Source organism: Lolium perenne, chromosome 3 (genome assembly GCF_019359855.2).
Source record: "Lolium perenne isolate Kyuss_39 chromosome 3, Kyuss_2.0, whole genome shotgun sequence".
Classification (NCBI taxonomy): Eukaryota; Viridiplantae; Streptophyta; class Magnoliopsida; order Poales; family Poaceae; genus Lolium; species Lolium perenne.
Window position 1 is genome coordinate 3,192,749 of NC_067246.2, and position 12,124 is coordinate 3,204,872.

The window sequence follows — 12,124 nt, forward strand, 5'->3', positions numbered from 1 at the left end:
AGTGCTCCAAGAATATTCCGGGTGGTATTGGCTTCCGTCCAGATCCGAGCTTGGATAGCATGTCTGCCGCTGTATTATTGTCTCTTCTGACGTATTTAACTTCGTATCCGAGGAAGCATTTTGCCATCTCGTCAACTTCGTCTCTGTATGCCGCCATAACTGTGTTCCGAGCATTCCATGTTCCGGCTACTTGTTGTGCGACAAGGTCGAAATCTCCACAGCATACACTAGTAGAAACAAGGTCTTTTGCACCGGTTCGAAAAGGCCATATGCACCGGATGGCGAACCGGTGCAAACGATCCGGTGCAAAAGGCCCCCCCCCCTTTTGCACCGATTCAGTTACGACCGGTGCTAAAGGGGGCACCACGTGGCCCGCTGTGGAGCGCCCGGCAGAGGACCTTTAGCACCGGTTCGTAATACGAACCGGTGCTAAAGGGTCTACCGCGGCAGAAAAATGACCCAAAACGCTGCCGCGGTAGAACCCCGCTACCGTAAAAAAAATCGAATTATTTACTCCCTCTTTTTTTCTTTTTTTTCGGAATTTCTAATATTTTAGTTATTTCACAAGTTTAGTCTCTAACTACACTTATCTCTAGTCAAATTACTTACTCATGCTCAAACTTCCCGCTCGGTCACCCATCCTCCCACTACTCTAGCACTAGCACGCTTAACTTCCAAGTTCCTTTCCGTCCCGCATCCAAGCGCATGTATGTGATACTAGTATCATATCAATCCTATTAACATGTTGGTCGATGTCATATTTCTTTATTGTTTAAATTTCAAATAAATTTTTTAATAAACAAAAGTAATGATGTAACAATAATCTTAAATAAATAAATAAACATTAACTTTATAATTTGTATTATTTTTAATTATTTTCAATTTTTTAATTTTTTTTAATTTTTTTTTTGCCAAACCTAAAACCTGAAAATTTGAAAATTTTATAATTTGCTAAACCTGAAAAGTAATGGTAATCTTTATGCAGGATGCAATTATTAATTTCAATTTAAAAAAATAAAAAATATATAAACTCCTAAATTTCTAGCAAAAAACTAAAATCTTCCTGCTTTCATATTTTAATTTGGAATTTTGTGAATCTAAAAATTCGGATGTAACTTTTTCCCACGATGATTTTGATATATTATACGTTCTTTTCCGACGTCGTATGCAAAAGTTAATGTGGTTTTACCATTTTTCAAACCTTTTTTGCAAAAAAGTGAAAATTCGAATTTGTTAATTTTCCCTAATAGTAGGTAGCGTAACATACAGGAATCTCAAAAGATTTTATTTTTTGAATTTTCTATCATTTTCTTTTCTATTTTACAGAGTTAAAAAAGGCGATCCGCGGGGGGGGGGGGGGGGGTGGGGAGCAGAAAAACCTTTAGCACCGGTTCGTAACACGAACCGGTGCTAAAGGTTTCACGGCTGACATCAACCCTTTAGCACCGGTGCTAAAGGTCCGGCACGAACCAGTGCTAATGCCGCGGCTGGTCCCCTGGACGTCCAGACCGCACGAACCGGTGCTAATGACCCCTTTCGCACCGGTTCGTGCCAAATCCGGTGCTAATGCTCTTTGGAGCAAAAAACCAAAGCCCTCTTTTCTACTAGTGATATAATATGCTTTATTCCAATTTCCGTTGCGATCCGCAGTCCATGTAGCAATGCTTCGTATTCCACCATGTTATTGGTGGCTTGAAAATGTATTTGGAGGATGTATTGTAACTCCTCTCCTGTCGGAGACTTTAGGGTTACCCTAGCCCCCGAGCCTTGATGTTGTTTGGATACGTCGAAGTGCATGACCCAGGCTTCTAGTTCCGGCACTGGTGTGTCGGAGGGCACTTCCGTCCAATCCGCGATGAAATCTGCAAGGACTTGGGACTTAATGGCCTCCCGTGTGGCTTATAGTTTATTTCGAATGCGGCAAGCTCGATGCCCCATTTTGCTACTCTTTCGGTGGCATCGGAGTTGTTGATGATTGTGTTCAGCGGAGCCTTGCTCACGAATGTCATAGGCAGTTCCTGGAAGTAATGCCTTAATTTCCGGCTGGCCAGGAAAACTCCGTAAGCTAACTTCTAGAAGTGGGGGTAGCGTTGTTTGGATTCTGTCAGGACTTCGCTGACGTAGTACACTGGTCTCTGGACTCCATACTCATGTCCTTCTTCCTATCGCTCCACCACGATAACGATGCTGATGACCCTGTTTGATGCTGCTAGGTAAAGGAACATAGGTTCTGATGGCGTTGGAGCCGCCAAGACGGGGACGGAGGAAAGGATCCTCTTTAACTCCTGAAGGGACTTGTCTGCTGCTTCGTCCCAGACGAAATTGTCAGTTTTCTTGAGTAACTTATACAGTGGAAGTGCCGTCTCGCCAAGGCGGCTAACAAACCGGCTTACCGCTGCTACGCAACCAGTTAACCGTTGTATGTCCTTTAACAAGTTGTCCTTGATATATTAAGAATAGCCTTGATCTTCTCCGGGTTTACCTCAATACCACGCTGGAAAACGATGAAGCCAAGGAGTTTTCCGGCCGGCACGCCAAAGACGCACTTGGTCGGATTTAACATCATCTTGTACTTCCAGAGATTATCAAAGGTCTCTTGAAGGTCGCTGATGAGATCATTGACTTTCTGGGACATGACCGCGATGTCATAGACGTAAGCATGTACGTTCCGACCAATCTGGTCGTGAAGACACCGCTGCATCATCCGCTGGTATGTGGCAGCAGCATTTTTCAGGCCAAAGGGCATAGTAATGTAGCAATATGTACCGTAAGGGGTGATGAATGAGGACACTAACTAATCCGACTCTCGCATCCGAATCTGATGATACCCGGAATATGCATCGAGAAAACAAAGGAGTTCCGACCCAGCCATCGAGTCATTGACTTGGTCAATGTGAGGCAAAGGAAACGGATTGTTTGGGCAGTTTTTGTTCAAGCCGGTATAATCAATGCACATTCTTAGTATTTCAGTGTTCTTTTTGGGTACAAGGACTGGAGTCGCGTCCCAGTTAGTGTGGATCACTTCTCTAACAAATCCTACTTCTAAAAGCTTAGCTAACTCTTTCCCTATGGCGCGGCGTTTCTTGTCTCCAAAGCATCTCAAAGCTTGCTTCACCGGTTTTTCTTCGGGGTCGATGTTGAGTGAATGCTCGGCGAGTTCCCTAGGTACTCCGGACATGTCAGAAGGCTTCCATGCGAAGATCTCTTTGTTCTTCCGGAGGAACTCGAGGAGCGCGCTTTCCTATTTGGCATCCATGGATGCACCAATGGAGGTAGTCTTGGACGGATCCGCGTCTTCAAGTGCTATCTTCTTGGTTTCTTCTGCAGCCTTGAACGAATGATTCTGGTCGGAGATTTGCTTCCTGAGGGCGGGCATCTCAGCCGGATCCACCTCGCTCCTCATCTCCTTTAATTCCTCAGCGTTGAGGACGGATTCTGCAAAGGCTGCTTCTCCTTCCTCACACTCCTGAGCTTTCCTGTAGTTGCCATTGATGGTGATAGTTCTGTTTGTCCCCGGCATCTTTAGCTTGTTGTAGATATAACACGGTCTTGCGTGGAACTTGTGATATGTGGGAATGCCGAAGATCATGTGATAGGAGCTCTTGAAGGGCACAACTTCAAATGTGATCCTTTCTTCGTGGAAATTATTAACATCACCGAAGGCCACAGGAAGTGTGATGCTGCCCAGTGAGTTCGCCTTTTTACTCGGAACCACGCCGTGAAACTCGACATTGCTATTGTAACATCCCAAATTTCAAGTCAATAAGAAAAGTGGTTTCCAATATTCAAAATTTAGAACTAACAAAAACTTTTATTTGAATATGCTGCTATGCATAGCGTTCATGCATTATTATGTGACATTTCCATGATGATTGTTTGTGTGCTTATCAATGATGCTAAAACCCTAGAGTATGATCATTGGATCAAGAACAGAGAAAGAAGAAAAAAAATACAAATCACCTCACATAGGTGCTTATGGCCATTTTTGCCAAATCAAAACCTAAGCCATTTTGACTTGTGCCAATGGTTTGGAAAGGTTACTAACCACTTAAGAACCACTTTTGAATCAAAGAAACTCAAATCAACTCAAAGTAAAATTCAAAATCTCATCACATATGATAATGGTCAAAACTGCAAATTACATCAGGGTACCCACTTTGAGCCCCTGGATTAAGAGATTCTTAAACCAAACTACCTCAACTCTTTGCACCTCACCCAAGACCTCATCAAGTTGAACAACTTTGCTGTTGACCACTTTGACTAATTCTCTTTCTATTGCTTAATAAAAGGAGTCAAAGAGGCAACATCAAATCAGATTCTAGATTATGCCTATTTTGGATTTTCACAAACCAACTTCATTTTGCACACCACCAGCACCATTGTGTTTCAAATATTATTTGAATCAACTCCACCAAAAATCTTTGCAAAATTCAAAAACAAATCTCTTGCGGCCATTTGGTCGAGCACCTTGTGTGCAAAACCTTGCCAACTCAATACATGCTATTATCCAGAAGAAATTTGCCTAAACCATCAAGCTTTGGTCAGCATTAGTCCTCTCATGTACCCCTTGCATCATGCCAAGCACCAGAGACACGGTTTGGAGCATGAGATCATCACCATTTTGACCATGCCGTGTACCTTGCCACTCCACCATGCCACTCTCCTCTCTGGTCACTTCTACCGTGCACCACCATGTCAGCCACCTCCCTCACACTCCCCTCGTCACGCTCATGCTAGCCCATGGCCAGTAGACGCGCTGCAGTGACGAGAACGCCACGCGCCCAGTACGCCCAGGACGCGCCAGAGCGTGCACGCTGACGTCCCTGGACGCGCCAGAGCGTCGACGCGCCTCGTCACTCTTGTCCTCCCCTTGACTTCTCCTCTCGCCCGTAGCACCACCACATCACCCTCTACCTGCTAGACATGCTCACCTACGCCGGAGAGGACGCACGCCGTCGTCACCGTCGGAGATTTCCGCCGCGGTACTGCAAGCTCCCGTCAACCTCCAGAGCGCGTCACTGCCTCGTTTTCACCGCCGTCAAGCCTATCGTGATCGCCATGACGTCGCCTACGCCCCTGCGTCAGCGCCCAACTCCCTCCGCCACTGTATCGCCGTCGTCACGCTCAACCTGCCCCGGTGCGCCGCAGACCTCGACGCCGCTATAAAAGGAGGCCTCCCGCGCCTCAATTCACCACACCATTCGCCTCCTCTCTTCTCTCTGACCCTCCTCGAGCACCGCCACTTCCCAATTCCACCTGTAGACCACCAATCGATCGCCGGAGCTCCGCCAGTACTGCCTCGACATCGCCAGAGCTAGGAGCCGCCCCTGGAGCCGCCTCTTGTACCAGGAGAACCGCCATCGTCGACAACCCCGCCGTGCATCGTCGCCGATCATCGCCGGAGCGCCGGTGAGCCACCAACACCCTGCCCTCGCCGCGCCAGTGAGCTCTGCTCGTCGTCGACGACGACGCACGCCAGCCGTTGGATCCCCATCTAATCGTGCGCCCCTTATTAAGTCATACCGTTTCATTGTTTAAGTGTCGCTGACGCGTGGACCCCGCTGTCAGGCGGCCTGCTCGTGCTGGACGTGAAGTGGGCCGGCCCGTTTCTTTTTCTCCCCCTGGCCCAGTTAGTTTTCCCGCGCGAGCCCATGTGTTTGAATTTGGTTTAAATAGTTTATTTCAAATTCAACACTAATGCTGTGCTAAAATTTGAATAAAACCAAATATACAAATCCAAATGAAGTGATTCCAATATTGTGTGAAAGTAGATGAATAGCTCTAACCAACCCCACTGGTCTCAACCCTTGTTTCATTGTAGATCACTTGCACTAAAAATGACAAGTCAGTAACTTTTCCAAACTCAAACAATTTTATAAAATCAACCATAATGAATTTTGAGTTGATTCCAACTCTCATAAATCACATTTCTTGTTGTCTAATTGATTATGCAAAAATATGACATGGTTGCTTCATATGATCATGGGCTATGTGGCCATTTCTAGCCCATTTAAACTATCCCAAATTAATTATTAAATCCTATGAGAGTTTTTCTCTCACTTAAATCATGGTCTCAAGTAATTCAATGTGAGGTAATAACTTTAGTATATAGAACCTCATATTAAATTACTTGGTGATATTAAATTGTTCCAGGTAATATTTAAATGGTATGAGATGTAGTATCTCATTTAAATCATTTTCCCAAATGATAAATATGAAGTGTTGACCTTGGTCAACATGTGTTCATACCTTATTATTTGAGGAGATTAAATCTTAACAAGATTCAATGAGAGGAAATTATTTCTCCAAAGAACTAAATGGAAACCCTAACAACTACTTCAATGAGAGGAAATTATTTTCCTTAACAAGAACACAAAGTCAACCAACATGTTAATAATGTTGTGATGCTAGATTAGCTTGTGTGACCCATTTGTGGGTTAAGTCTATTACTTAAGCTTTGTGTGGTGATTGTATACCTTGTATCCATTTATAGACGCTAGTACCGAGGACTACCAGGAGGAGGAGGTATTCTACCAGGAAGAAGAAGAAAGCTTTGATCACTGTACCAATCAAGGCAAGCTATACTCTTGCAAGTTACCCTAGTGCAAGCTCAACTTGAGCAAGGCACTCATACCCTACTACTTTGTGTTTTACTTTACAAGTCCCAGTTTTTATCTCTCAAAGCTTTTACTTTCATTTCCCAAGTCTTACTTTTATAGTTAACTTGAGTCTAGATAAGGAGTAGTGCAAGAACATTAAAGTTAGCCTAGAGAGCTACAAGCTAGTTAGCACCCCTCATGACTAGTTGCTAGTGCTAAGCTAAAAGTGACTACTCTAGTTGGGAACATGTGAATCTTTTGAATTTGAAAACCTTGGAATGATGAGTCATTCTATTGAAAGATTTTGAAGGTGAATATGACTTGAATGGCATGGTGATTTTGATAAAAACTGATGATTGGGTGCGGATGCGATACCATTCCAATTCTTGAGTACCCCCACAATACCTGATTATGGGTAAGGCTTTAGCTGGAAATTTATGTGTTTTAGTATGGGTTCCCTCTGAACAAGCGTCATAGAGGTTATGCCGAGGCTGCCTCCGTTGAAAGTGAAATGACGTGAAAAGAGTTGAATGTCTTACCCAAGCCCTGTGGAGTTCCCAGGATAGCAGTTGGTTATCACTGGGAGGCCAAACTCATGGGGGAGGTGCCTATATATACTAGGGTGTGTAAATGAAAGGTTAATGGTTGATGATCCGCATACTAAGTTATGATTATTCAGGGTTATCCCTGACGGATGTAATCAAATGTTGTGGCACAAGTGTGCAACCTCTGCAGAGTGTAAACCTATTCGAATAGCCGTGTCCACGGTTATGGACAGTTGGATGGCCATACCGTTCCGTTATCAGATGATTTCTAAAATAAATGTTGACTTGGAAGGTGATTTTGACTTGATCACAACAGAGTTGTGGGAATGACACTAATGTTCCCATATGAGTTAAGTTAGGCAAATGAAGAGTCTTTGTTTACTAAATGCTTATGAAATAAAACTGGCTTTATGCAACTGAACCTAGAGCTTAGAACCCTCTCACTAAAACTGTTAGTAGTTACATTAGTATTAGTTTGCGAGTACTTGAAAGTACTCACGGCTGTGTCCCAGGCTATTCAAATGGTCAGACTATGAAGAAGAGCAGCAGTATCAGGATGACGGACAATAGGATGTCTATGACAACTAGGATCATCTCCTGACGTCAAGCGTTGCCTGTGGAATAGATGGACTCTCCTACGTACTTCCGCTATGTGTTATGTATTTGATCCTTAGATCAAGTGTTGTAACGAGACTGGATCATGTGATTCTTTTTGATGTAAGACTATTATGGTGTTGTAATGAATGATGTGCTGTGATATGAACTTATTATGTCTAGCAAAAACAATCTTCCTGGGATTGCGATGTATGGCATAATAGGCATCTGGACTTAAAAATCCGGGTGTTGACAAGTTGGTATCAAAGCCATTGTTTGACCTTAGGAGACCCTAGTTAGAATGGACGTCTGAAAAACTTAGTTTCAAAACAAAGGAAGTGAATATTTATGAAAACTTATTCTCACTCTTATCCTTAAGATCTTTTCAAAAAGAGAAATTCATGCTCTACTTTTCCTTATAATTATACCTAAAATTTTGACACACTTGCACTTCTCTAACTTACTCATCCAATTCACTTACAGATGGAGCAGCTCAACCACACCAAGTTTTACCAGTTGGGCAATGGAGGAAGCCTGATCTTCGAGAGGGATTTGGACGCTTTGTCCGAGCATCTCGAACACCCTCACCCGGAGTTCTTTGGAACTCAAGTCAACGACCAGCCCGGAGGAGAACTACAGTGGGTTGTAGTTGCAGATCTGAGAGGCAAGATGGAGCCTCCTATGTCAGAGAGGATCCAGTTTTCCATCAGGAAGAACAACTGGCTAGATGGACTAGCTAGAGCCCTGCAGGAAGCACTTGCTCGTCTGTGTGGGCAGAATGTGACTCAGATCCAGGGGACTCGCTTTGCCCACTTGGCAAGACATGACTCCATCGGAGGACCCATGGACCTGCAGCCGCACCCGGAGCTGAAGTATCACGTAGAGCACTTGGACTTCATGCTGCACGAGACCCGCAAGGAGCTGGACAACTCCCATGTCTACGCCAACCAGACTCACCTCCACATGTCGCAGCAGACCGAGGCCATCAAGATGCTTGCCAAGGATTGCAAGACACTCCGCCAGCAGTGAGCCAAAAAGGACTCCACCATCGCTCGCCTCCGCGCGAAGATAGCATCCTTGGAGGAGACTGTTCAGGCTCAGGAGACTCAGCTGAGGGAACTGGAGGAAGAAGGTGAAGACATTCAGGGAGGAGCAGCCTACCTGAGTGAGGATGATGACTTCGAGGAAGATGAGAACACTGATGTGGAATACTATGAGTTCATGGAGGCCGGAGAAGATGACTACATCCCGATAGATGTAGATGATGAGTAGTTTCACTTGTTCACTTGCGTAGGTGTGAGTTTGTATCAGGATCCCTTGTATCGTAGCATTGAGAAATGGTTCTTAAAACCATTAATGTGTTAGCTTGTAATGTGTGTTGTTTGAATGAATGAAAGTGTTGTTTGAATTCAACATGACAAGAACTCAAGTTTCAAACTTTTTAAAACTTACCCAAAACAAGCCATAGAAAATTCCCTCTGATCTCATGATCTATCTCCATGTTCAGATGGCCCCTCCAACTCACAACAGCAATCAAGATGCAATGTTGCAGCTTTTGCAAACACTGATGGCAGATAGAGAAGCTGAAAGAGCTGAAAGACAAGCCAATCTTGCAGCACTGCAACAGCTAGCTCAGAACAATCAAGGCCATGGAAACCATGATCATCCTGGATCCAAATTGAAGAACTTTCAGACCACCAACCCTCCTATGTTCAGCAAGACCGAAGAGCCACTTGATGCAGATGACTGGCTCCAGACAATGGAGAACAACTTAGAGGTTGCGGGAGTAGAAGCCGCAGAAAAAGTACTGTTCGCCACCCACTACCTATCAGGACCTGCCAGAGCCTGGTGGACAACTGCCCGTGCAATGAATGTGGGACAAATGATGACTTGGGCAGACTTTAAGCTCAAGTTCAGCAAGTACCATGTGCCCCCGGGTCTGATAAAGAAGATGAGGGATGAGTTCAGGGAACTCAAACAAGGAAGGATGTCCATAGTGGAATACCGCGACAGATTCCTCACTCTGTCAAGGTACGCCCCGGATGAGACCGACACCATTGAGAAGAGGAAGGAAAGATTCCTGAACGGACTGCATGATGAGATGCAGACTGTGCTTGTGAACATCCCCTTTGCTGACCTAGAAGCCCTGGTGGACTCAGCCATCCAGATGGAGGGAAAGCTCCATCAAGCTAATGAGAACTGCAAGCGCCGAATGATGCACCAGAGTGGGCCCAGCAATACCCCAAGGTATCGCCCCAGCTCAGGTGGAGGATTTGCCCCAAGAAACAACAAGCCCCATGCACCGCTGTTCACGTCCGAGCTTTCCCAATCTGAGTGGAGGACACCCAAGGCCAGGAGGCCACAACAACAACAACCACAACAACAACAATCACTTCAACCGTGCCCCGATGAGAGCCCCTGGCAACCACAACAACACCAACACCGCTCCAAGGACTGGGAGCAACGTTGTCCCCGTTGCCTCTAAGGACAAGTCAACTGTGACTTGTTATGAATGTGGAATAGTGGGTCACTACTCCAATGAGTGCCCCAAGAAGCTTGCCAAGACCACCCCCAATACCGCTGCACCTGCTCAGCAGCAATGTCGTGTCTCAGCCGGAAGGAAGTTTACCCCAGGCAACCCGAACAACCGCAGCGGCAGCCTCTTCCACATGAATGCTGAAGAAGCCCAGGAAGCACCAGATGTCGTGCTGGGTATGTTTTCTGTTAACTCAGTACCTGCAAGAGTGTTGTTTGATTCTGGAGCATCGCATTCGTTTGTTACTGAAGATTTTGCATGTACTAGTAAGATTCAACCCAGCAGTTTGAAACATGTCATGATAGTTCAAATACCTGGTTCAACTACCAAAGCTAGAAAAATTTGCAAAGAGGTGTCTATCAGAATACATGAAATAGATTTTTATGCAAATTTGGTTGTTCTGGGAACAAAAGGTTTGGAAGTAGTACTGGGTATGGACTGGATGTCGAAACATCATGGATTGATTGACTGTGCCAGGAAGGCCATCACCATGACTAGTAGCACCGGAGTGTTAGTGGAACACGTGTCTGAAAGGCTGCCCAGAAAGTTCACCTGCAACCAGAGTTTAGCCAAGCCAACATTGGATCAGATCAGGGTAGTCTGTAGATACCCCGATGTGTTTCCTGATGATCTACCCGGTATGCCCCCAGATCGGGATATCGAGTTTATCATTGAGTTAATACCTGGAACCGGACCCATAGCTCAGAGACCCTATAGTATGAACCCAACAGAGTTAGTGGAACTGAAGAAGCAACTGGATGACATGCTGTACAAAGGTCTGATTTGACCAAGTGCGTCGCCTTGGAGATCCCCAGTTTTATTTGTGGATAAGAAGGACGGTGCCACTCGTTTATGTACGGATTACCGTAAGTTGAACGATGTCACCATCAAGAACAAATACCCCCTGCCAAAGATAGAAGACCTGTTTGACCAGCTGACCGGTGCCAGATTGTTCTCTAAGATTGATCTTAGGACTGGTTACCATCAACTGAAGATTCGTGCAACAGATATCCCAAAAACTGCCTTCACCACCAGATATGGATTGTATGAGTACAATGTCATGTCATTTGGATTGACCAATGGCCCCGCTTATTTCATGAATCTCATGAATAAGATCTTTATGAACTTTTTGGATAAGTTTGTCGTTGTCTTCATCGAAGACATCCTAATCTACTCCAAATCAGAAGAAGAGCATGAGCAACATTTGGAAGTTATCCTGGAAACCCTTAGGAAGCATCGGTTGTATGCCAAGTTCAGCAAATGTGAGTTTTGGTTAAAGGAAGTAGGATTCCTGGGACACATCTTGTCTGCAGGAGGAATTGCCGTAGATCCCGCCAAGATCAAGACCGTTGAGGAATGGAAAGCCCCAACCACCCAGACTGAAGTCCGTGCATTTCTTGGATTAGCGAGATATTACCGCAGGTTTGTTGAAGGATTTTCCAGCATAGCAAGACCAATGACTCAACTATTGAAGAAAGACAATAAGTTTGAATGGACTGACAAATGTGAAGAGAGTTTCGAGAAACTCAAGAGCAGATTAACCATAGCCCCAATATTGATCATGCCCGATATCACCAAGCCATTTGACGTCTATTGTGACGCATCCAAGATTGGTCTTGGATGTGTGTTGATGCAAGAAGGCAAGGTGATATCATATCTGTCAAGGCAACTGAAGCAACATGAGCAGAACTATCCAACCCATGACCTGGAGTTAGCAGCAGTAGTCTTAGCTTTGAAAGTATGGCGTCATTACCTCATGGGTAATCGATGTGAGATCTATTCGGATCACAAGAGCTTGAAGTATATTTTCACCCAGAAGGAGCTGAATATGAGGCAGAGAAGATGGATTG

The 12,124-nt window shown here is 44.9% G+C and overlaps 1 protein-coding gene across 1 annotated transcript; it reads right to left on the bottom strand.

The window, feature by feature from the left end:
- Positions 1-3,241: 3,241 nt before the first annotated feature.
- LOC127337993 (uncharacterized) lies at positions 3,242-4,694 on the bottom strand. The gene is made up of 2 exons (XM_051364294.1): positions 4,639-4,694; positions 3,242-3,734 (listed from the first exon to the last, which is right to left on the bottom strand). The coding sequence occupies exons 1-2, from the start codon at positions 4,692-4,694 to the stop codon at positions 3,242-3,244; spliced, it is 549 nt and encodes a 182-aa protein (XP_051220254.1).
- Between the last annotated feature and the right edge of the window lie 7,430 nt (positions 4,695-12,124).